The sequence below is a fragment of the Carassius auratus genome, chromosome 7, assembly GCF_003368295.1.
Source record: "Carassius auratus strain Wakin chromosome 7, ASM336829v1, whole genome shotgun sequence".
NCBI lineage: Eukaryota > Metazoa > Chordata > Actinopteri > Cypriniformes > Cyprinidae > Carassius > Carassius auratus.
In genome coordinates, this window is record NC_039249.1 from 10392088 (window position 1) to 10418857 (window position 26770).

General features: G+C 36.8%; 1 protein-coding gene across 1 annotated transcript; it reads left to right on the forward strand.

Moving 5' to 3' along the window:
- Window positions 1–396: 396 nt before the first annotated feature.
- LOC113105854 (alpha-actinin-3-like) lies at window positions 397–25221 on the forward strand. The gene is made up of 21 exons (XM_026267205.1): window positions 397–876; window positions 10755–10869; window positions 11483–11602; window positions 12262–12348; window positions 12435–12522; window positions 13552–13630; window positions 14036–14117; window positions 15451–15536; window positions 15732–15824; window positions 16633–16863; window positions 17098–17245; window positions 17878–18028; window positions 18138–18246; window positions 18401–18541; window positions 19060–19242; window positions 19319–19453; window positions 20214–20393; window positions 21504–21650; window positions 21723–21788; window positions 21995–22153; window positions 23143–25221. The coding sequence occupies exons 1-21, from the start codon at window positions 739–741 to the stop codon at window positions 23299–23301; spliced, it is 2697 nt and encodes an 898-aa protein (XP_026122990.1). The 5' UTR covers window positions 397–738; the 3' UTR covers window positions 23302–25221.
- Window positions 25222–26770: the final 1549 nt, after the last annotated feature.

The following is a 26770-nucleotide window of genomic DNA, read 5'->3' on the forward strand; positions in this document are numbered from 1 at the left end:
TTTTTAAATAAGTAAATAATTGCACACTCAGTCTCTTAATGTTGTATTCTTAAATAATATTTTAAATTTTTCCATAAGACTGTTTTTTTTATTGAAAATGGGTCTTTCATCTTCCTTGTAACAGACTTGTCTCTATTTGTTTTAAATATAAAAAAATAACTATTGTGTGTAGTAACCATAGCATGTATAGAGATGATACAGGCATTGCTATTTATTAAGAGGAAGACAGTCAGGGATTCTAACAGGCCCGGGATCTGCTTGGGCACCTATTTTAAATCCATAGCAGTCAGCTGGTTGTCATTTCAGCAGGCCCCAGAACTGCTGCTTGGGTAAGAAGATCTAGACTACTGCCAAGGACAACAGGTGCTAGCTAAGTGGAGGGCACCAGGAGGCGTGTATGAGATCATTCCCAGCCCTACACTACAAGAGCCTCCAGTTATTGGCCCCAGTGCACAGTTAGACCCGCCTTTCACACCTTTTAGGTAGCATAACCCAACACCCACACAACCAGATCTCTTATTTATTGGGGTGCAGTCACGTGTGCTACTTTTGACCAGGACAGGAGCACTGGGCAGCAGAAGTTCTGCTCGCACCTCCACACAGGCACCTCGGACGAGTGGAGTCTGGCCTCTTCCTCCACGGTCATACACTTACACAGGGACAGGACTTAGAGTTCATGATCTAGAGTGCAAGGCACTTAACTTCTAATATTAAGAGTTAGACGGATAAGTGTAAAAGATGGCGACTGTTATTGAGACGCAGGTGCAGTATAACAACACCTATATGATGTCTACTACGGAAAGCTACATGACTCAGGAGGACGACTGGGACAGGGACCTTCTGCTGGACCCTGCCTGGGAGAAACAGCAGAGAAAGGTATGTTCATATGACTGCTGAACATCACTGCTACACAATCAAGTCACTTTGAGGGGAGGATTTTTTTTATTTTTTTTTATAGTATTTGTTATATTACTTGGCAAATATAGATCCACCAAATTCAATGGTTACTAGTTATTTTGATAGCTAAAATATAAAATTATATATATATATATATCTACATTCACAGTTTGTATCACTTTATGAAAATAGTGTTTATAAGTGCTTTGGTTTTGGAGTGAATGATGGCTACCATGTTATATATTTTTAAATCATACCCAATAAGATACATTTACTGTGGAAAATTTTAGCTAAAATACTATATGTTTAACAATATGGTCACAAAATAACTAAACTAAAACTACTCCAACTGCTTTAATTATTATTATTATTTTTCATTTACCATAGTAAGGATAGCTCTTTCACTATAGTAAGACTGACTGTAGCGACTGGTATTGCAACTGAATTTATGATTACCCAAGCAAATTTGAAGAAAGCAAATCGTACTGAATAAACTATACAACGCTTGGATACGATTTAAAAATATTTTTTACTATCGTTTCGAGTTTACATGTTGTACAGCTGTTGGTTCCAGTCGCAGTTTTCCTCCGTGTTGTCTTACCACATTCCCGCCCTCATTAAGTTTGTGGCTAATTTTAATCAGTCTATGTGTTATATGAGTATATAAAACCATATAATTAATCATTTAAGGAACACGGATACTGTCTTAGACAATCGTTGCAGTTTTCAAAGTTGTAAATTACGTTACCTCAGAAAAGCGCGCGTAATTCTAAAGTACTATTTGAAAACACGTAGCCTACGCTTTGAACTTACCTGTGCTTTAAACGGAAAAATAGTCGCTTTTTAGAGTTAAAACTCGAGTTTTTCCTGTGTGAATGCCGAGAAGTTAGGTTAACAAGACGTTTTTGAACAGCATCTAGTTGACAGAAAAATGACAGGTGACGTTAGCCGTTAGTGGAGCTCGTGCCACGGTCTGAGGTGACGTCAGTCAAGAACAACTGATTGATCTCTGCAAACCACAGATTCGAGGTGTCAAGCTCAGATATGTTTGTCAAGACAGAAAAAGACTCTTTGAATATATCAGCCTTGTATTTCAGATGCTAATATTTTGAGAAAATTGTCAAATGGTCACTTCTGGTTTAGGAAGCTATGTTATGTTTGGAAATTGTTTAAATATCGATTGCCATCGGCACACACACACACACACACACACACACACACACATATATATATATATATATATACACAAAAAAAATTAACCATTAAATTTTTTAAATGTTGGGAGAAAATGTGTTTTTGCAAGACCTTAATCGTAATAAAGGAAAAGCATTGCATGTAAGGACTCTCCTTTAAGGTGTCTCGCAGACACTTGTGGGATGTTGGCTAGACCTGACAAAGCTGAAAGACTTGAACAGATGGTGTGAGAGCAAGAGAAGTGCAAGGAGGGTTCATTTCAGCATGTGAATAAACATGCCCTAAAAATACTCCTGAACATTGCCGCCCCATCTTCCGTGCTGCTCCCTCCTTCCCTCCATTCTTTGAAGACCTTTTCTGAGCTCCTTTGCCTGTGCAGTTGCTCCCTCTGTATTTGATAGCTCGCAAAAAACGGCACCATGTCAATTGTCACTATTTTAATGGTGCACATTTTTAAGGTGCCCACGGTGGTGTTCCATAGCCAGCACCTTCTCTGATGTAAACCATAATCTTTAGATGTCATTACCTCTCGCTTCTCAACTAAAAAATAAAAGTAGGTGAAATTTAAGTGGCTCCATTTGGTTTAAGCATAAGGTTATGGAGTGATATTTATTTTGTAAAAGTAATAACATGCCCACTAGCGCCCTGGATGATCTATGTGACATCTATGTGATCTATGTTTTTAACTAAAGACGGTTGAGCTCATGCCAGTTGATTAAAAAGCTAATGTGAGTTCTTAACTTGATCATGTTGCAGTGTTAAAAGGCTTCAAATCAGGCTGTTAGATGGGTTTCAGAGTTGAGTGCATGGCAGAGGGTCTTTAAACATCCTTAAGGCATGTAAGATCAGCATAAGGAGCTGATATCACAGCGTAAATATAGAAAGTGCATCATTTTGCAATGAAACGAATATGGTGGTTGCTTGGGGGTGGAGGTTCTGCACCTGTTCTAGCTCCACTGTGCTCATATACAGACGTACCAGTAATAAAGTGATTGTCAACATGCTGTTTCATCTGATATCCTTCAAAAGGCAGCAGAAAATAGATGAATCGTTTCTCAGCATCGCTGTGCTGTTGACTAGTAAATTCTGAGTTTAAATTCTCTCACAATCTGGTTTAAAATAACTGATATCATGCTGCCTGCTAGCCTAATGGCTGCTTTTAAATAGTATCTATGACAGAAAGAATAAATCAGTGGAAAGAGTCTAAGTGCTGCCACATAGAGGAGTATAGATATATTGGAAGTCTGCGTTTTAAGACATCGCTTTGTTGTTGTTGCTGCAGCTAAGCTATTGCTAATGTAGCTAAAGTGTCAACTTCACTGTTAAGTATTATACCTATCCTTGCTATGATTGAAATATTGACTTTAAGGATAAGAAGGTGCATCTGATGATGTGGTAACTTGTGAATTTGCATTGGTTTTTGCCTATAGGACAGGACAATATAGTAAAAATGTATTGTTTTGTTGGAAATATAGCAACATTTTGAGTGTCATGGCTTGAGTTTAATTTTTCCGGTTAAGTCTCTGAACGATATGAGTTTATATGCAATGATTAGCTATAGATTTACTTACATGACATTTTAAGACACTTCCATGCAACAAAAGTTACATTAATGTTGATAATTACTTTTTTCTTGTTATTGATATCAGTACATAAATAAATGCTATTGTATATTCTTCTTTTCATTTAGTGGAAAATTACAGTTCCACTGACTGAAAAGAAACATTGTAACAAATTTCAGAGCAAACATATGAAGCGACTAATTAATATCATTAAAAAGTGTAAACGTATGTCAATTTTAAGACTCTAAGATAAATATTTTGCTGCTGTTTGGAGGGCAGACGTTTCTATATATATATATATATATATATATATATATATATATATATATATATATATACACACACACGTATTACCGTGACCTTGAAATGATCTTTGACATGCATCAAGATGTAAACAATACCCACAGATTTAACCCAGCAAGACCATGTTCTAGTCACACTATAAAACAGAGAGGTATAAATACCCTTTAGACAAGTCTGCTCAAGATCCTTATTTGCTATAAAATGGTTATTCATGTGGGAAAAGCCACGCTGATCAAATTAAGTTGACGTCTGTTCTCTGTGGTGTGAAGTCGCTTCTTTCTGCCAGTCATTTTTTTGTGAGGGCCACTTCTACTTCTGTCGCTGAGTTGAGTTACAATGTTTCCGTTGCTTCCAAGTGTGAACTGATCCACTGGTCAAGGCTTAGATATCAAGAGGACATGGCAGTCGTTCTCAATGCCAAAATTCATTGGCACACTTTGCGTTTAGATCAGGTTTAGATTGTCGACATTTTTGTAGAAATCTGTTTGACTCGACTTTGCATAATCAGTCTTTTTCTTCACGACTCACTAAATGATTTACAGGAGATTTACCAAAACAATTTTTTTATTTATTTAATGACTTTTGCCTAAATATGATGTATGTTGAAATATAAATGTCATGCTTTCACTGTCTGCTCTAAAACAAATTTAGTGTGAAAACAATTTTCGTTCAGAAATTGCTAGTTAATTGCAGAAATAATTGTAATTCCTTCAAATTTTCGTGTTTAATTCAATGCATTACATGCCATTTCTTTTATTTGAAGTAGAAAGACTTCAATAGTATTTTTTTCAACAATCTTTCATTTATCTATAACTTCATATATATGCATACCTCCTATGAATACTTAAATATCATTTATAAAATATTGTATGCATTTTCTGAAAACGATCCTGATAATATTTCAGATAATATTTAGATTCTCAGTATTGTGAGATCTGTGGGGATGTGTTTTGTGCTGTTATGTAATAACCTCTCATATAACTCATTTTATTATCAAATAATAATGTCAAACATATAAATATAAAATTTATATTTATATAATATAAATATTTAACTAATTCAATTATTTTGTACATTGTGTATGTTATTTATGTATTTTTTAAATAATTTGTATTGTTTCAATAAGTTTCAATAAATTTTCTTTACATCTACCTTATAGTCTTTTAAAATGTCTATAAAAGTCTCATCTGTGTGTGGCTAGAAAATATCAATCACATATCAGTTTTTAAAACTTCGATCTTAATTTGCATATTTAAAAAGCTTCGCACTTCTTTTAATCATTTGTTGAAAAGGAAACCGATTTAGACTCATTTTTGATGCTAATTTTTTCCGAGTTTCAGGTCCTATTGTGTATTAGTGTCATTTCTTATTTTTGCATTATTCTCACAGAGAGAAAGTGCTTCAGAGGGCGAGTGAACAAGCGGGCGAGGGATTGTGTGCTCAGATCAGATGGCAGTTGCTATTCCAGAAGCTGTGGCCATGTAGGGCAGCGACTATAAACTACCAGAGGGACACACAGGCCTCACGACGGCTTTATGCGTGCGTTCAAGGGTTTGGAAATTTGTGTTTAAGTTGTGTATATGCAGTTATATATCATCATTTGCTTCACTTACGAAAATGGTAAAACTGTGGGTTTTACAGACACTTTTCATATGTGTATTACCAGTATGCTGTTTAAAATACCTTTCATTTCCTTGTAGATTCTGGGGATATGAATGGGTTAATCGTACAGCACCATAGTATAGCCATCAAATACCATTATGCACCATGATATGATACCCCTACTTTTTGTAAGGCTTGAGCGTGATGTTAGGGTGATATTTTCAGAATTATCACTGTATGACTGTGTGTGTGTGTGTGTGTGTGTGTGTGTGTGTGTGTGTCCATCTGCCCAGCTCATTACTGAGGAGTCAGTTTAAGTGCGATGCTCTTTCAGCTGTCTGTTTCTGTAATGCAGGAGATTTCTGTATTATTCACGTTCTTCTATCATGTTAATTCCTTACATTTAGTATATATTCATAAATACCTGTATAAATTAAATTAAATTAAACTTATGCGTTTAGCAGATGCTTTTATCCAAAGCGACTTACACTGCATTCAGGCTAACAATTTTCTCCTAACGTGTGTTCCCTGGAAATATACCCTTCAAAAATTAAAGCTTAACAAATCCAGAATTAATTGTTATTTCAGAAATGTAAATAAAAATAAATAATAATAATTTTCATACATTATTTTTCATGTTATGGGTGCATTCATTGTTATAGACATAATGCTTTTTTACTTGAAAAATTGAAAAATCAAGAGATTTTTTTTTTTTCTCTGAGCCTCAATCTCAATTTTGAACACCATTCTCGGCTCTAATTGCACCTTTAAAACCAGCAGAAGGCAGATTTTGGAGTGCAATGCTATTGACAGTATTAGTCTCATAATAGAGGATGCTGTAGATGAGGTTGCCATAGTGGCTCACAAAGATAAACTTAGTTTTAAGGAAACTCGTTCAGTCACACACACACGCGCGCACACACACACACACACACACACATTCTTTCTTTCTCACATTGAATCCTCAGCCGTCATGAGTCACATTTCTGTGAACCCATTAATGAGTGCTGCTGCAGTCGATAAATGTGGAAATGTGAGATGTCAGGTCCTGGCATGCCTCAAGTGTGTGTGCTGGGTGACTGAATGTTGCTGCCTTGTCATTCCTTTTAGATGATTTCAGATTTTCCATTCCCATTAACATCATTTAGAACACACGGACCATAAGACATCATTAGACACTCGGTTAGCCAGTATTTCGAAGGGTTGCCAGATCTGAGTAACAAAACTGGGTATAACACCCCCGATCCCACTCAGAAATGATTTATTTTTTAATTATTATAAATGATTCCACTCCCATACCAAAAATGCATATTTTACAATCTCCATTATGCATTACACAAAACCCAAACTTGAAAATCAATATATATGTTTATGATAATCATAAAAACAGTACTAACAGTGTGTTCCCTCACAAAACCAATAGCACAGTTTTATCATTGGAAGAATGTAAAATAAAAAAATATTGTATTAGCTTTAGTGCTTTATTTACAGTTTATCATGAACGCTTTCATGACTTTGATTGTGAGTAACAGTATATTCACGAGAGCATGTCTGAAGCTTGTGCTGACACAATCGTCATAGTGACAACAGCCAATCACATTACTTTTCCAGTGTTGCATGAACATGATTGGCTAGCGTCTGCGCTAAGGTATTTGCATAAGGTGTTCTGATTGGCTGACGGCTGCGTTGGTGATGCATTAAAAATGTATCAGCTTTTGCTGCAAGCAATGACAGTGGCACGACACAATAGACCTACAAGACGTTTTTGCATCTAAAAACATGAGACGCAGAGCTCGGGTATGGATTTTATAAATTCAATCCACAGAATGCCTTCATCATGTTACTGTCAAATAAAACCGTTGCCATGCAAGCTTCCCTACTGTAAACAAAAGCTCACAACGCTTGCCCCGCCTCCAGGGTCTTCTGATTGGTCCACTGTTTTGGTGCTGACATTGATCAGCAGCACTTCTTATAAAAGTTTAATGGTCATACGCATCTGTCTAGTGCATGTTTGCATAGAAAAATAATGGAAAAGTAGCACATTGGAATAAAAAAAAACATGTTCAGTGTGAACATCCCCAAATCCTGTAGCTGTGTCTGAGATGAGATGAAACCCTGTGAGCCGCCTACAAAGTATTTTAGGGTGCCATAGTTGTGCTTCTGATGTTAAGGGACATTAATGCATAATGCACTTTTAAAAGTTGAACTTATTTTAACTTGAGCATTGGATTTTAATGCTGTGACATATGTGAGACGTGAAAGAAAAGAGATGCTAATGCAATGTTCAAACACACGTTTCCAAGTCCACAGTTTTCCTGCATAACTGAGCTGTTTTTATACTGCTGCCACACATTTATATGTGGGTTGAACTGAAGCCCCTGTTAATTTGGAGCATTTTGATAGTCATTTAACCCTAGAATGCATTTGGGTGGGTTTATTATGTAGACCTGGCAACCCTGCTGCTTAGTGCACATTTACATTAAACAGCAATGGAAAAGTAGTGCAGTAAAAAAATAAAAACCCTTAATTCTGATGCCGTTTACACACAACATCTTTGTGCATTAGCCCACGCTGCATAAACTGCTTATTACAAAAACCAAAAAGGACAACAAAATGTCAAGAAAAATAAATATGACTGTAATAACAGCTTAGTGTCAGTATTTAAAGTATTACACATGCACTGTAGTCTTAGCAACAGGCTAATGGCAAATTCATTTGTAATTGATTTAAAATCTGTGCAAAATGTAGAGGAATGTTAGCAAAATTTTCTGAGTTTGATTTAAATGAATTATGCATGAAGAGTAGTTTTATCATTAGCATTTGTGAGAACTTCTAGTCCTTGAAGAACGTAGATTAGCTTTGTGTTTATTTGCTGAACTTTGTTCCTCTCAGAGAATGAGTTCAGTGTGTTTCTGATGCGATGGCTGAAATCAGTGCTTGTGTATGTGAAGGGTTAACAGCAGGGAACTGTTGCTGTGTCCCCTGTGGCCTGGTCATTGTTTTCCCTCCTCTGTCTATTACCTCCATCGAGCGAGTGAAGGAGAGAAAGAACGAGCTGGAGAACGAATGGCAGCCGTCCAGACAAATGACAAGCTATTAATACAGTCCTGTCCGATTTATTTACTCACAATTACAGAGAGAGTTTTTCCAGCTCGGTGATCATGCTTTGGTAAGGTGATAATTCCTTCCCACTAGAGGCATTAGACGAGCATATTTGCCTGTGTGTGTGTGTGTGTGTGTGTGTGTGTGTGTTTGGCCTGACACAGACTTTATGAATGTGTTGTTCTGTATTTACACTGAGCACAGTGTGGCACGAGAGCGCATTATAAGGAACAGTTTGTTTAAATGAACAGGTGAACCTCATTCATAACCTCACAGCTGAGCTCTAATAAACAAGTGCCCTTCAGATCTCGCTCGTATTTATTTTATTGCTTTTTAATGCGTTACCAAACAGCTCACTGGAGTTCTTGATTCTGATTGGTCAGTCAGATTTAAATATTCAAACAAAAGTCAGCATTTATTTATTATTACACGCATAATAAATGTAAACCTGTCCATGTATTTGTAACAACGTTCCTGTTATAATGTGTGCTCACATTCATTCTCAGTGTGAGATTTATGATTTGTTGGTGATGAGACAGAGCTGAACAGGGTTTTCTTTAAACACAACTAACTAAAATAGCAGTCCAGTTCTGACCCTAGAGGTCAGTCGTAATTTGGTTTAAAGGTCACCTATTAAAGGGCTTCCCTGGCCGTCCCGTGGGGTTTGGAGAAGACAGACATCTCCTCGCATGCTGATAGCACATTACCTCACATTTAAAGATCGACACACACACACACGCACACACATGCTGGTAACAGGTGGACTCTGGGAAATGAATTTTCTTAACAGAGTGGAAGTGGCAGCTGCGTGCGCTCACTGAAGGCTGTTATTTAAAGCCTCAGGGTTACATTATTGGCTGCTTATTTGTGTTTTGGTTCCATTCTAGGGATGGTTTTTATACGTGTTTGGACATTACGGCTGTTTGTGAGGTGTGTATGTTGTATCAGAAAGCTCATGAGGAGATGACAGAGCTTCTGGAGCTGAAGCTCTGACTTGCTCCTCAGGAATCCCTCTCTCTCAGCTGTGTCTCGAGTGTCCTGTGTCATCCACATTTAGACATCGTCACCCCTCCACCATCAGCGCTTCCGTCCAGCCTTCCTGCTCTGCATCTTTTCCACCTTTCCATTTCCCCCGTGGTGTCTCTATCCGTCCATCTCCTCTCCGTTTTGTCTAAATGTTCCCTAAAGGCTCCCGGTGCTTTCGCAGAACTCTTTTCAGTTTTTATACTCTAGTTCAGGGATTCACAAATGTTTTTGTCAGCCGAAACCCTTAAACAATACCTTGAATTCCCCCTGGGATTTTACGAGACCCTACAGATAATCAGGCAATAATAATTCAGCCAATTTTTCAAGCGTTTTGGCTTTTCATAAAGTGCTTTTTCTAAATAAGTGGAAGGAAAACATCCAAAAGACATTGTTAAGTGTTTCTTTTATAGCACTTCATCTTATTTGTGTCAATAGTTTTCAATTACAATACATATTTTTAAAGGACATTTTCTCAAAATGAGTTTTTTTTCTCTCAACACAGAGCCATAAATCTCCACTTCAGTAGCAAAAAATGTAACTTTACATTTTTATTCCTGTCTATATTGTGAAGGTTTTTACAGAGGGATTTGTTCATATTTAACATTGGGAAAATATATTGTTTTTTTCTGGCTGTTCAAAGTATTTTCTGAATTATGGAGGGACAAAAGGAAATACCCAGAATTCCCTCTTTTTTTTAAAAACAAAAACAAAAAAAATCAAATATTTTGAAACTTCAGATTTGGTACTAGACATTTATGCAAATTAGCGCATCTTTCATTAAACAATGCCTAATTTGCATATTTAAACATAACATTTGAGAAAACTTGTAATACAATTTTTTTTTTTTACAATAATCAATATCATCAGTCAACTTGGTAAGTAAGACGATTTTTTTTTTATCCTATTCACCTGCAGTGTCTCGCCTTAATATACTGTACCTAATATTGTTCTCACCACAGAACTGGTTCATGCATTTGAAATATATCTTGTACTTATTGAAAATGACAGTTGTTGTTTTTTTGTTATTGAGGATAAGCCTTCACTTAATAATCTGTTTTTGTCCCTCAGACGTTCACGGCGTGGTGTAACTCTCATCTGCGTAAAGCAGGAACTCAGATCGAGAACATTGAAGAGGATTTCAGGAATGGCCTCAAACTCATGCTGCTGCTCGAGGTCATCTCAGGTATCGACCGGAGGGACACAGCTCTGTTATACTGATGTGTTAGGATGCACTGAGCTAGTGGAGCAGACGTAAGGACAGAGACTCATATTCTAACATTGTAACTGCTGCATCAAACTCAGCCGTGGTGTTGAACAGTCATATTTAAAAGGAGTTTGTGGCTGGAGACTGAAGCAGTGAATGGAGCTCATGACTCATGTAAAGCTTAATTTATCCTCAGAGGACAGACGGCGAGTCATGCACTACATTTGTGGTTCGTTTTCAATACATTAGTCAGAATCAGACCTAGTTAAAACATCACCTGCTGTCTGAACGTCAAATCAGTATGCACTCCTTTTTACTTTCTTATCATGAGCGACTTCATCAGTGCATCTTATTCAACTAAATATGTTCATAACTGCAATTAAAATGGGTTGCATCATTTGACGTAGGTTGACTTTAAAGATTGCAATCTTTGAAAATGTTAAAATGCTTTGTTTTGACATAAAATATGATAGTGGTGTTTGGGAAACCTGTTTGGAAACAGTCATTATGTGTGCAATTCCACGCTTCACCGTCAGAATAATGATCAGTTTACCTCTATAACTGACATCGGTTTGGTCTGACTGATCGGCAGGTGAGAGACTGCCCAAGCCTGATAAAGGAAAGATGCGTTTCCACAAGATCGCCAACGTCAACAAGGCTCTGGATTATATCTCTAGCAAAGGAGTCAAACTGGTGTCCATCGGTGCTGAAGGTGAGAAACTTTTACACTGTTAGTACACCACTGAGACTTTAAGATACTAACTAGGGCTGACAGTTAATTCAGTGCAATTCAGTGAAAGAGAAATAAAGCAAATAGTAGAACGTAAGTATAATGTAATCTCTTTTCTCTGCAAATACATGATCATTTCAAAGTTTGGGGTTGGTAAGATTTTTTTAAAGAAATCTTTTTTTGCTTGCCAAGGCTGCATTTATTTGATGAACAATGCTATAAAAACTGTTATGTTGTGAAATATTATTATTATTTTTATATGTGAATATATTTTAAATAGTTAATTCATCAAAGCTGTATTTTCAGCATCATTCCTCCAGTCTTAAGTCTCACATGATCTTCAGAAATCATTCTAATATGATGATTTTCTGCTCGAGAAACACTTATGAATTTGTATCTGTGTTGAAAAATATTTGCCGACTTTTTTTCAGGATTCTTTATCATAAGAAAAACATAATTGAAAAGAGTCTTACTGACCTTAAACTTTTAATCAGTGGTGTATATGTGATTAATCTGCGATTTAAGTTTTATATTATACCATTTAATTAATTCAAATAAATTTCAAATATTTCAAACCTATCAAACATAAACCGTATCAATATTAACCAACTTCTTCCAAACTTCTCTCTCTTGCTCTGCAGAGATTGTTGATGGCAATGTGAAAATGACTCTGGGAATGATCTGGACCATCATTCTCCGTTTCGCTATCCAGGACATTTCTGTGGAGGGTACAAACACAAAGACACTGAGGACACGATGTGACCGGTCATGTTACTAATTAAAGACTCATTACTGCTGTTGTGTGACTCCTCAGAGACGTCTGCTAAAGAGGGTCTGCTGCTGTGGTGTCAGAGGAAGACGGCCCCCTACAGGAACGTCAACGTACAGAACTTCCACATCAGGTCAGAGTCAGAGTCGTGACCGGACGACTCTCCAAATAGAACGTTCAGGACAGCGTTCATTTGAAATAGAATCTTTTGTAACATTCGAAATGTATCTGCTTTCACTTTTGGAGAAGTTTAGATTAGAGGTAAATATTTAAAACTGACATCCTAGTTGTACTTATATATGTACGGTTAACGTAACAAACTTTTTTTTTTTTTTTTTTTTATTAAATATAATATATAATATACAAGTTCTCAGTCAAATCTCTCTATGCTATCTTTGCCCTGTCAGAAACATCGCAATTAAATTCACCTCACATATGTTTGAAAAGCATTCATTGTACTTTTCAGTTGTGATACCAAAAAACTATCAACAACAATATCGTCAACATTTATACCCGTGCTAATATATATTTTTTGGCCATTTTTGTTACATTTTGAAAAAATATTTTTGGAATGTCATCACACACAACAATTAAGACAATTACAATTAGACCTAAACTGGAAATGATCAAAATAATTTACTAACAACAATATATATATATATATATTTAAATTAATTTAATTTAAATTAATAACAATTTTACAAAAATAATTTAAACTCAAGATTTTAATTCAGAGCTTATAAGCATTAGTTTACATGCAAAATATTCTTGCATGACTAGTTAAAAACACTGATTTATTAAATTATTAATTAAATGATTAATTTTGAATAATTTGGTTGAATTGTACAATAGTGACAATTTTACAATAAGGTCCCATTAATTGATGTTAGTTAATGTATGATCTAAAATAAACATGATTAATATAAATACAACTGTACAACTCAGCTCAGGTGTAACAGAAACAACTTTTCGTAATTTTAGTAATGCATTAGTAAATGTTGAAATTAGCCTGAACGATTCTTATTAAATGCTTTTTGAAGTATTTCCCATTGTTAGTTATTTTTAACTAATGTTAACAAAGGAAACCTTATTGTAAAACATTCCCATTTGTATTATTGGTTACTGATACAGGTTTGCTAATATGTTGTGTGTGTGTTGTCAGCTGGAAGGACGGCCTCGCTCTGTGTGCCCTCATCCACAGACACAGACCAGACCTCATCGACTACTCTAAACTCAGAAAGGTGATGCTTCTGTCTTTATATCTCAATGGTCTCAGATATTTTACATTTATTTCCTGTGACCAGTTTTATGCCAATTCAACACACACTGTTTTTGTTATTTTGATCCTCTAAACTCAAAAGGTTTATCATTGAGTCCAAAGCTCTTGTTTTATCCAATCAGGTTATGATTTGCAGGCTCAAACGATTGATTCAGAAATCTCAAATTAGTTTAAACTGACAGTTAAATCTGACTGCAATCTGTTTCTAAACATCTTTGATTATTCTACAGACATGTAATGTTATTTATAACATTAAGAAAATTATCACAAGCTACAAATCAGACACTGTGCACAAACAGAGCACAATATAAGTCCTGAATCTCTTAAAAATGACAGTATGTGTCTGTATTTGTTTGGTCCTCTGAAGGACGACCCTATTGGAAACCTGAACACTGCGTTTGAGGTGGCAGAGAAGTACCTGGACATCCCGAAGATGCTGGATGCTGAAGGTGGGTCAAATCAATCCTGTTCATCACAATACAGGAGGTTAAACATCAGCTTTCATTGAAAAAAGCCAGTCATCTTTCTGAGCTTAATGCACATGTGTCTTCATTTAATCTGGATGTAAAACTTGAGCTTGGCTTGACCTGCTTAATTGGGCTTTAAAAGACAATTAACTAGTGCTGTCAAACGATTAATCGCGATTAATCGCATCCAAAATAAAAGTTTTTATTTACATAATACATGTGTGTGTACTGTGTATATTTATTATGCATATAATTTATATTAAAAATAAATATATTTAATATATACATATATAACATTTTTCTGAAATATATACATGCATATGTTTGTATTTATATATACATAATAAATATACACAGCACACACACACACACACACACACATATATGTATATATACATATATATTTTATGCAAACAAAAACGTATTTTGGATCCGATTAATCATGATTAATAGTTTGACAGCATTACAATTAATATTCAGTAATATCATTTCAACTGCACTGATAATATTGGATGATAACAAATATATGAACTGAATTGAGTTTGATAAAAATTTACGCTTGTGTTCTGTTGAGCTGCTTTAGAGTTTAAATTGAATTTGTTTGTTAATTGATCAACTTTGTAACATTGTTATTGAACTGAATTGAAATTAACATCGAAATCGAGGTGAATTTAAATTCTGTTGTCTGATGTAAAGCTGCTTTAGAGCTGAAATTTAATTTGTTTGACACACATGATGAATTTCACAACATTAACATTGACTGAATTGAATCAACACTAAACTACAAAGCGCTGAACAATGACAACATTATGTTCTGTAGAGCTGCTATAGTTAAATTTGATTAATAATTGATTCACTTTGCAACACGGACACTATTATTTTAATGAAACGAATCAAGATTAAACTATTGAGCTTAATATCAACACTATTGGCTTCTGTGAAGCTGTTTTAGAGCTGAAATTCAATTTGTTTAATAATTGATGAATTCTACAACATTAATACTGTTATTGAACTGAACTGAATCAACATTGATCTTAACTGAGTGGAGTAATGACCCTGATATCTTCTTTAGAGTCATTTATTAAACGTGTTTCATTATTAACTGAATCAGCATTGAGCTGCATGTTGATACTATTATTATGAACTTGTTTCATACATGATAAATGATTTTACAACATTAACATTTTCCTGTTTCTGACTGTGTGAAACTGCTTTGTCACATTCTGCACTGTATTATAAATATGGTCATGATGACCTGCTGGAAAGGGCCTTTTGGTTGAACTCAACTCGATTCTGTGTTTCTTTTTGTCCTCAGACATCGTCAATACTCCTAAACCTGATGAGAAAGCCATCATGACCTACGTGTCCTGCTTTTACCACGCTTTCGCCGGTGCAGAGCAGGTAAAAGTCACCACTAATCCAATCAGATTTGGATTCAATTTCATTATTACAGTGTAAGATGTATAAACTGGCACCAGTTTGTGTAAATGATTGAAGAAGGTTTGAGGATTGAGGAGACTTGGAAACAGGCGCATTAACTCTAAACTGAATTTGTTATATCACTAAATGAGTGGCTTGTTTTCTCCGTATCTCCAGGCCGAGACCGCGGCTAACAGGATCTGTAAGGTTCTGGCTGTGAACCAGGAGAACGAACGGCTGATGGAGGAGTATGAGAAACTGGCCAGTGAGGTGAGAGTCTTTCAGATGTTAACAGCAAAAAGCCAGTGGGATTGATTGGGACCAACAGAAGTTTATGATTGTTAGATGCTTTGTTCATCATGATAATCTTTGCAAATGAACAGAACTTGAATTTTGAAGCATAAATACAAATGGCAAAAAGCTAAACATTAATTTGCAAGAGCACAGTTTTAAAAACAAGGAATACTGTAAATAGATGGGTTTAGCTGTTTGGCTTGATAATGTTTAATGTGTCCAAAAACCATTCGGAAAACCATTGACTTCAGGATGATGGATGAACCTTGTTTGTTGTTGTTTACATGTTGTGACAGCCGCTTTTCTGTCTGTGTGCTCTCAGAAAACCTTATATTGGTTAAAACACATGATTTCAGCATGATAGATGTGATAATCAAAACCAAAACAGATGTTTTTAGCAGGTCCGAGCTGTAATGACCAGCTCTATTCAGGAAAAGGGGGCGGGAGCAGCAGATCATTTGCATTTAAAGAGACAGGCACGAAAAACAGCGCATTACTGCTTCCGCTCAAAAAAGACATTTTCTAAATGATTTGTGGGGTATTTTGAGCTGTGTCTTCACAGACACATTCTGGGTACAGATGAGACTTACATTACATATTGTAAAAAGTAATAATCATCCTGAATGAAAATGTCAGTGTTTTTATACTAATGATGCATAATGACAGTAAAAGGCGGCATAATTGGGGCCTTCTAGGTGACTTCTCACTAGGGTTTGGTAACAGCCCTAATTTTGTTCCCTACCTCAGCCCATCTCTCCGTCTCTAACTCTCCATCTCTCTGTAGTTGTTGGAGTGGATCCGTCGCACCATCCCGTGGCTGGAGAACCGCGTGGCGGAGCAGACCATGCGTGCCATGCAGCAGAAGCTGGAGGATTTCCGCGACTACAGGCGCGTCCACAAGCCTCCACGCGTTCAGGAGAAGTGCCAGCTGGAGATCAACTTCAACACCCTGCAGACCAAACTCCGCCTGAGCAACCGCCCGGCCTTCATGCCCTCCGAGGGCAAGATGGTGTCGGTAAGTCGTGTAAAACATCTGAAAGGTTGGGTTTCCCCTTCCCGTTGTTTTTTGACCCTTTTGAAGCATCTTCTGCACTTAGGTCCTATGCATAGTTCTCAAATTGCACAACCTGAAACTTAAACTTTATGATCAGCCAGTTGCGCTCCTTAGAAATTCAGCCAGTCAGATCAACTGATTGTGAATTGGTTGCATTGAAGCTGATACAGAAACTGTCTGTTTGTTTGTCTGCAGGATATTGCTAACGCATGGAAAGGTCTAGAGCAGGTAGAGAAGGGTTACGAGGAATGGCTCCTCACTGAGATCCGTCGTCTGGAGAGACTCGATCATCTGGCGGAGAAGTTCAAGCAGAAATGTTCCCTGCATGAGTCCTGGACCACAGGTAACCATACTTAGTTTACACAAGAGCCAAAACATAACGCATTAGCATTCGCGTTCCCCAAAAATACATGAGCATATTACACTTTTAAGAGCTTTACAAAAAAGAACCAGTTGCTAGTAAAGCATCTACCATTGAACAATAAAATATGTATGATTTTATGTTGCATACACTGCTATTTTTATATGGCCATCAAAATTGACACCAACTGACACGTTTATGAATTTTGAAGCCTAAATGTAATTGCCAAAATTAAAAAGTTATAGACCATAAACAAACCACACCAAGGTCACACAACTCTTTTTCTCACACCACAAAGTTCAACATCAACACCAAGCATCCATCAGCTCTTTAAAACTTGACTTGAAATCTATCATTTGGAAAATGTGAGTCAGAATAGAGCGCAAGAGTGTGAGTATAAACACTATAGGCTGAGAAAAGTGGACTAATGAGATGATGTGTTTTCCTGAAAATGTAAAAAATTTTGCCACATTGACCAAAAGAAAACAGATTGGTTTGAAATCGACTTCTGTGTGAGCTGACAACACCACACCTTCATGGCACAATGCACACAGGCACTTGTTTTGAAATGTGCAGCCATTGTTGGGTTTATGATTTGGCGCGTCTGTTTGCAGGGAAGGAGCACCTGCTGTCTCAGAAGGACTATGAGACGGCCTCTCTGATGGAGATCAGGGCTCTGATGAGGAAGCACGAGGCGTTTGAGAGTGACCTGGCCGCACACCAGGACCGCGTGGAGCAGATCGCAGCCATCGCTCAAGAGCTGAAGCAAGTTTCACTGCGTGCACCACACAAAACCTACCCAAAACATGTCTGGGATAATGTTTGACTGCATGATCAATAACATATGCTCAGATGTGTTTGTCTCTGTGTCTAGTGAGTTGGACTATCATGATGCTGCTTCAGTGAACACCCGCTGTCAGGGCATCTGTGACCAGTGGGACAACCTGGGAACCCTGACCCAGAAGAGAAGAGACGCTCTAGAGGTGCACACTCCAAACAAACTCATGCTACAGTGTGAAGCCAAATATTAGCTGCCCATAATAAACATGCAACTGGAGTACCAGTCATATATGTGTAAAAAATGAAATTATTTGTAATTGTTATGACTCAAGCTGATTATATTCTTTCATCCTCCAGCGTGTAGAAAAACTGTGGGAGACGATTGATCAGTTGTACCTGGAGTTCGCCAAGAGGGCGGCGCCCTTCAACAACTGGATGGATGGAGCCATGGAGGATCTGCAGGACATGTTCATCGTGCACAGCATCGAGGAGATCCAGGTCAGCTGCATGTATATACATTTAAAGATTTGTATAATATACATAAAATATAAAAATATGCAATCTGAGGGTGCAAAAAAAATCTAAATATTGAAAAAATCCCTTTAAAGTTGTCCAAATTAAGTTCTTAGCAATGCATAGTGTCAATCAAACTTCCTATAAAGGTTGCATTGCAGGACCGAATAAGAAGAATCCCAGTTGTTTCAATGAAGCTCCTCCTCCCAAAACACAAAATGCACTCTGATTGGTTATCTGGTCCAGTGCGTTGTGATAGGAGAGAACTTAGAGCGAGTTCCAGAAATGACACGCCCCTCACCATGACATGAGTTTCATCTGCCCAGCTGTAATAATGAACTCATTTTGCCATTAAAGTCTATGGTCTCTAGTGCATCTCAACAAGTCAATCATAGCTCCATTGGTTTTAATTTGCACGAACAGCAACACTACAAGCTAACTACTGTTGAAAAAGAAAAAAAAAAAGCATAACAGGACACCTTTACTCTCCATTTGTCTTTCAGAGTCTGATCACAGCTCACGATCAGTTCAAGGCCACCCTGCCCGAAGCCGATAAGGAGCGCATCGCCGTGATGGGCATCCAGAACGAGATCACCAAGATCGCCCAGACCTACGGCATCAAGCTGGTCGGAGTCAACCCCTACACGGTCCTCAGCCCACAGGACATCACCAACAAATGGGAGGCAGTGAGTGCACACACACAAAGCCCACGGCTGGTCGTTTACTGCATGGAGAGACTCAGGTGTGTGTCTCCGATCGCAGGTGAAGCAGCTGGTTCCCCTCAGAGACCAGATGCTGCAGGAGGAGGTTGCGAGGCAACAGGCCAACGAGAGGCTGAGGCGCTCCTTCGCCGCTCAGGCCAACATAATCGGACCCTGGATCCAGAACAAGATGGAGGTGAGCTTATTCAACACCAAACCACGAGGTGCTGGGAGTAAACGACAAGATTTAATGAAGTTGGGAGGCTATCAGCGTTGGGAAGTTACTAAAGCAGTAATCAAACACTTTCTTTCTAAGTCCAAGTCGCTTTAATGAACTTATTCATTAATTCAGACCAACATATAAGTGAAGAAATCTGATGCGAATGAATACTTTTCATTCATTTTACTTTAACCAGTACAGCCGTACCAGATTTAATATAGATTATAGTTATTTTCTTCAGTTTTCGTTTTAATTTAATTAAGTAAGTTTGAATGATTTTTATTTTTTTGGTTTCACTCTAATTTTTGGTAATTTTGTGTTGTGTTTTTGTCATTTTCATTATTATTATTTATTTTTAATTGCACTTTAATCTCGACAGCCATAACGGGGATCGTTTAGTTGTTCTGGGGGACATTTGCTCCTATATCTTGAATTTGGGGGGCATTTTTATTCATTTTAGTGGCATTTTTGTCTCAAGCCTGTTTCAGAATCCTTAACGTATAATTAAAAGGTATAACTTTTAGGAAGTAACTAGAAGTAAAGCATCAGTTTAAACTAAATTAAAATGCTTCTTTGCCAGGTAGTTTAAAAAAAATGCCCTTTTTAGTTGTAGTTACTTGCTACTTTTAGTGTAAATCCTTTTTAAGTATGAGTAGCTTTTAGGTTTTAGCTTGGTAAGTTCTCCTGTTCTTTCTCTTCTAATGCACATCTCTCTCTGTTGGTTTGCTGTTATTAGGAGATCGGTCACGTGTCGGTGGATATCGCTGGCTCTCTGGAGGAACAGATGAATAATCTGAAGCAGTACGAGCAGAACATCATCAACTACAAATCCAACATTGACAAACTGGAGGGAGATCACCAGCTCATTCAGGAGGCACTCGTCTTCGACAACAAACACACCAACTACACCATGGAGGTATTCTGTGACAAACACAGGCTTCGTTTTCAGAACAGTCACTATTTTGTGTGTGTGTGTTATACAGGCGACTGGGACTAGTTTCATGCTACCTATGAATATTTCACAGGTTGGGTTTATTTTTATTTTTTTACACACATAACTTAGTCTTCACAAAGCAAAGTTTTTACAAAGATCATTTAAAAACATATTGGTGCTATAGTGGGGTAAGTTGTCACAGTGGGAACCTATCATTTTTTTTACACAAATTCAAGAGGACTGTCTTTATTTAGCTTAAGTTAAAAAAAGCCATTTTCCATACCAGATATGTATTTAATGTCACTGTTTTTATTTTAAAATAATTATTTAAGTTTTTTTTTTGTTTTTTTTGCAAAATTTAAATAGTAAACCTATTATGAATCTCACAAAAAAAATAACGTTTTTATTTTTAATTAGTTTTAATTAACTTTCATTCGATTGTTTTCCCATTTATTTGAGTACATCAAGTATACTAAATTAATATACAAAAATTTTATTTTATTTTTAAAAAATCTGAGTTTAAATGAGATGTTCACTAATCTAATGTTTTTTAGACTTTATTTTATTATATTGTTTTTGTAGTTTTATTTTAGTTAACTGTAGTAACCCTAGTAATAGCTCTTTTAGAGTCAATTTAAAACACACTGACCCAATATTTTATCTAAAATATAAAAACTAAGGTATAAAAAGTCACATTATGCATGTATGTAATGTTTAAAATTTTCTGTTCATTTAAAAAAATATACATTTTAGCAACATTTAAATAGCAAACCTTTAATGAATCACAATTATTATTAATTAGTTTTTTTAAATAAAAATATATTTTACTTTTTATTTATTTCTTATAATTCATTAATGATTAACCTGGTCTGTCCAATATATTTCAGTGATGTGTTCATAATAATATTCAATTTAATAAGTTTTTTTTTTTTGTATAAAGCCTTACCCAAAAATAAACACATTAAGCAGATCTTGCATAAACTAATACACATTACACACAGTAAGCATTAGGAGAGGAATGATGAATGTTCAAAAGCCAGCAAGCATTCACAATGTCTCTGTTTCTGGCATCATCCATCTTTCTCTCCTCAGCACATCCGTGTGGGCTGGGAGCAGCTGCTCACCACCATCGCTCGCACCATCAACGAGGTGGAGAACCAGATCCTGACCCGCGACGCCAAGGGTATCAGCCAGGAGCAGCTCAATGAGTTCAGAGCCTCCTTCAACCACTTCGACAGGGTCAGTGAGACGCACATCCACAATCACTTCTGACCTTAAGCAAGGAGACTCACTATTGTTTTTAACTTGCAGAAGAGAAACGGCATGATGGACCCCGACGATTTCCGTGCATGTCTGATCTCCATGGGTTATGATCTGGTGAGTGACCATCCTCTCACTCACTTAAAACACCTTCTGCATCGATATAACTAATGCACTGTGATGAAATCATTCATCATCACCAAACTACATGCACATACGATACAAAAGTTTGGAGATGGTAGGATTATTTTGTTTTTGAAAGAAGTTGCTTCTGCTACATTTGAGCAGTAGTTGTGTTGAATCTCATTGGCTGTTTCTTCTAGGGTGAGGTGGAGTTTGCCCGCATCATGACGCTGGTGGACCCCAACAACACAGGTGTGGTGACCTTCCAGGCCTTCATCGACTTCATGACACGTGAGACCGCCGAAACCGACACTGCTGAACAGGTCATGGCCTCCTTCAAGATCCTGGCCTCCGACAAGGTGAGATCAACATCAGTGTTGCTGCTCTTTAATCCATTTGTGTCTGTTTGGCAGGCCGATCTAACATTTAATCCTTTAAACGTACAAGTGTCTATTTAAGAATTTATTTTAGCTACTAGTATCTATTCCATCAGGTACTAGTACCTATTCTTAAGATATTCTTAAGATATTCTTACTTTTTATTCTTTAGTTCCCAGTAATTTAAAGATACTAGTTGCTATTTATTAGATATTAGTACTTGTCTCAATAGTAAATATTCTATAGATAGTATACACTAGTAGTACATTTAAAATTTGTGCCAATGACGTCTAAGTGGATCTGTCATTTAAATAGCAACTGTGCAGTTTTTACTAGTATCGTATGACTGTACCAGTATCTAATAAATAAATATACTAATAGCTAATGAATAAATACTAGTATCATTTAAAAAGGTAGTAGTACCTAAATAATAAGCACTAGTAGACAGTAAGTACTATTAGTTAATGGAATAGATACTTGTATCTACAAATTAATTACTAGTAGTATGAATACTAGTATTTTAACTCTTTATTGTGTAATTATACATATAAGTACTGAGTAGTATTAATCAACTACATGTACTTATTACATGGTTAGGGTTAAGATTAGGGTTTGTCTTAGGGTTACTTGCATAGTTTATTGTTATTATAATAGTAAATACATGTAATGTGTAAAAAGGACACCTTAAAATAAAGTGTTACGAAAATAGATACTAGTATGTTTTAAGTATTAAATGCTAAAATGGCTTGCCATGTTAGTATGAGTACTAATACCTAGTTGGAATAGATACTAGTAGCTACAAAAATAGAATAGATACAAGAATGTTTTAATTATTAAATGTTAAAACAACTTGCCATATTTTCTGAGAGAATTCTGAATTAATTTCGCTTTGTGTTTATTTGCACACGTTTTAGTATCAGTTTTTGTACAAAAACGGTTAAACGGTTAAAGTGTCTCTTCTTGTCGTTCAGCCCTACATCACCATGGAGGAGCTCCGTCGTGAACTCCCACCCGAGCAGGCCGAGTACTGCATCAGCCGCATGACCAAGTATGTCGGCCCCGAGGCGGCCCCTGGAGCCCTGGATTACATCTCCTTCTCCAGTGCCCTCTATGGAGAGAGCGATTTATAAACGCTCTGAATGTCTTTTCCTCTTTCTTTCCTCTCATCTTTCTCTCTCCTCTCATATTCTCCAAACCCCCAAATGTAGTATTCGATCTACGAGGGAGTTGGTAATATCCCTCGTTTCCCCTCTGCCTGCTAGCTTTAACATCATATTTGTACTACATCCACCGTTTAAACGACGTGTAAGTGGGGGGGTTTAATCTCGCCGTCACTCAATATTGTGTCCAATTTTGATGCCAAAACCTCCTATATGCATCTCATATGATGAGTCTAAAGTCAGCATGGAATTAGACCAACCCTATTTACGTTCCTAATTTGCGTTTTATATTTATATATATATATATATATATATATATATATATATATATATAATTCTTCAGTGCAGTTTAGGATATTTCATATAAATATAATAACTTGCTCTGCCTCTAATACGACTTTTAGATGACTTTATCTAGGCTGGAAACAATCAAAAAGCTGCAATCACAATATAAAAGTAAAATGGGTTATGAACACCATTTCATGTAGACTTTAGCACGCTAAGCCAAATTGTCCCTCTCTGTGCCAAATAAAACCTTCCAACATATTAAAATATATATTAAAAAGTGTGTTTGTTGATGCTAAAGAGCGCTTGTGAAGATGCATGCTGCGTTTATTCTGCAGACAATAATATGCGAGAGAGCCCCCCTCTTCGTTAAGTCTGTACTTTTATTTTAAGACCCCAAAAAGCACTACTGCTGTCCAGTGTCTTCTTAATATGAAACTGTGAGAACAACTGAATAGTCTCTACACAGAACATGGTGTCTCTGTATGTTGTTTTGTCATGTTTACCCCTCAATATCATTTATGATGTACGTTTTCACTGTTCGGAGACAAATTTTTCATTTGTTTTCCTTTTATGTGGAGAGTTTGTGCCAAAATTATCAACAAAAGCCAGTAAATGAAGATGTAATGGCAGAGTGTATGTGTTGTACTGACCGGAAAGGTTTCTGCTAGTCAAAGAGCTAAACAAAAACCAGGTTTGCCTTAAAACCGACTGTAAGCCACAGGTACATACAAGACAGTCTTTTAAGAGTTTTGTTATTCACTCCTGTAATTTAAAGCGTAATAGTTCACTCAACATAATAAAGTTCTGTCACATTTACTCACCCTTATGTCATTGCAAGCATTTGTGATATTCTTTAAGTCCAAATCCGCTAACCAGGGTCTGTCAAGACTCCATATTCAGTTTTGAAGATATTCAACAGCTTGCGAAAAACAAACCCTACACAAGAACAATAGCTATATAAGCGTCCATACCAACGGACAATAACGTTCAGTGCGCTTCCTTTATGTCTTCTTCAACTTTAAATGTTCGCGCGCTTTAACACTGGGTGGAATCTGATTGGCTGTCAATGCGTTTTAACGTTCTACAAAAAGTTTTGAAAATAAATTGGTCCTCTATGTTATCCTCATAGTTGTGGTGGGAACATCACGACTTTTCACAGAAGGATTAACGTACATAAGACTTTATAGTTATCTGTGAAGACAAGAAAAACATTAGTTTTAAAAAACGCGAGTGAATGATGACGGTTTTTATTTAGGGTAACTATTCCTTTAAGAGCAGTGGCGTGAGGAGATCGAGGGAACAGTATCTGGTTCTTTGAAAGGGAAGTTTGAATGTTCTGGAAGTTTTGGAAGGAGGCAGAAGGTTCTGATTACCTTCGTCCTCAGGCAGGCCTTGGCGTTAAGGATATGGTCTCTATTGGCGATATTTTAATTATTTCCATCACAGATGTTGTTTGTTGATTATTGTACCATGATGTGATTTCTGGGTAAAGGTATTTCGCCTCATTGTGATCACTCCCTGTCTCCATTTCCTCGAACGCTTTTCAAACACAGAGTATTAAAAGTTCAACCGAAAAACCCAGAATAAAACGTGTCAATCGTCTTTTTTCTGTACGTGTCTTTTGTTGTCTGTTGAGTGTGTGTTAGTCTCTGTTATCTCCAGTAGAGGGAGCGTTAGGATGAACCTAGTCTCGAGATCTTCTCAACGGTCAGCTGTGGCTTTCAGGGATTTAAACCTCGGATATTGTTATCAAAGCTCTCACATTTTTATTTCACTTTGCCTTTCAAATAAATTTATGTTCGTAATAAATGATTCACGCGACTCGCAATAACGTTTTCATATTTGGAACCACGTTAATTCCAGACTAAACATAACATTCCAAGAAGCATCATATAAAGAAAATGTAATAAGTTATATACAATACAAACAAATATTTGTATTGCATTTAGATTTTATCTAAAGGCATCTGAGAAGTGTTTTAGATCATTAAATGCAATAAACAAAGAAGGAGATTTAAAATATCTACATGTATTAAGTATTTTGCTAATAATTTAATATTATTAATCAGATCGTATAAAACAGGGCACTCTTGATATTCTGTACATTACATCTTGTAAGGTGAGAGTGAAACCATCTGCAACCACACATCTCTCTATCATCCAGTGCTTTCTAAAAACAACACTGAGACAAATTACATGTAAAACATATCTGCATCTTGAGTTTTCATAAATATTCATGAGTCCTGCTATTTCTGTGACGTCACAGGTGCGCATGTGCACTCCTACTTCAGATCTGTTTTTCCATCCCAGGTGTTTTCTGTTAATTGTACCTAATAAAAGAAGTGTACTATCTATTGCATTTAACCTATGAACACCTTGATCTGATGTCTGCACATGCTCTGATTGTTGATAAGGTTATATACTAATGAGAGGCTGCCACTAAATCTTGATGTGCTTTATATTCGGTAGATTAACATCCATCAAAGTCCATCTCATTCAATGGTCTAATTGAATCGGGAGGATCCTCTCAGAGAAAGGTCAATAAAAACAAAGTCGGAGTTAATTATACCCCGCAGAAAATAATTTCCTTATCGGCAGAGCAAAATCCTGACTCCAGCGATTTGTTTTCATGTCATGAACTGCTCCATTGTGTCAAAGAGCCCTCAATCCGTTCACCGCAGCTTTACAGTACTTGGAGACCCACTGCTGAAATCAACCTGAGTTGAGAGGATTATTTCCAGAGATGTGTGTGCGGCCGATCTGAAGGGGATGATGTGTGGGGTGTTTTCATAGATAAGCTGGTTTGAATGGCCCTGGCTGGATGTGGGTTGTGGCCGACACCAGACTGGCCTTCATTATGAAGATTGGCTGCTGGTCTAGATTTCCTTTTTCATCTCCAATCCATCTCATTTGGGAGCGACGTAAAGGTTTTATTAATGCAATGGGAATGCTAAGCTGCTCTGTATGTGAGCGAGTGTGTCTGGTACAAACTGTGCTGTGACAGTGAAGGCGGATTGTTATTACACTGCATAATACTGGAGTGTGCCTGCATTCGTAATAACTTACTATCACCCTAGTCGTATTGCAGTATTTTTGTATGCATTGAATACCCAGATGATCTACTGCTTTAGCTGAAATGTGCATTATACAGC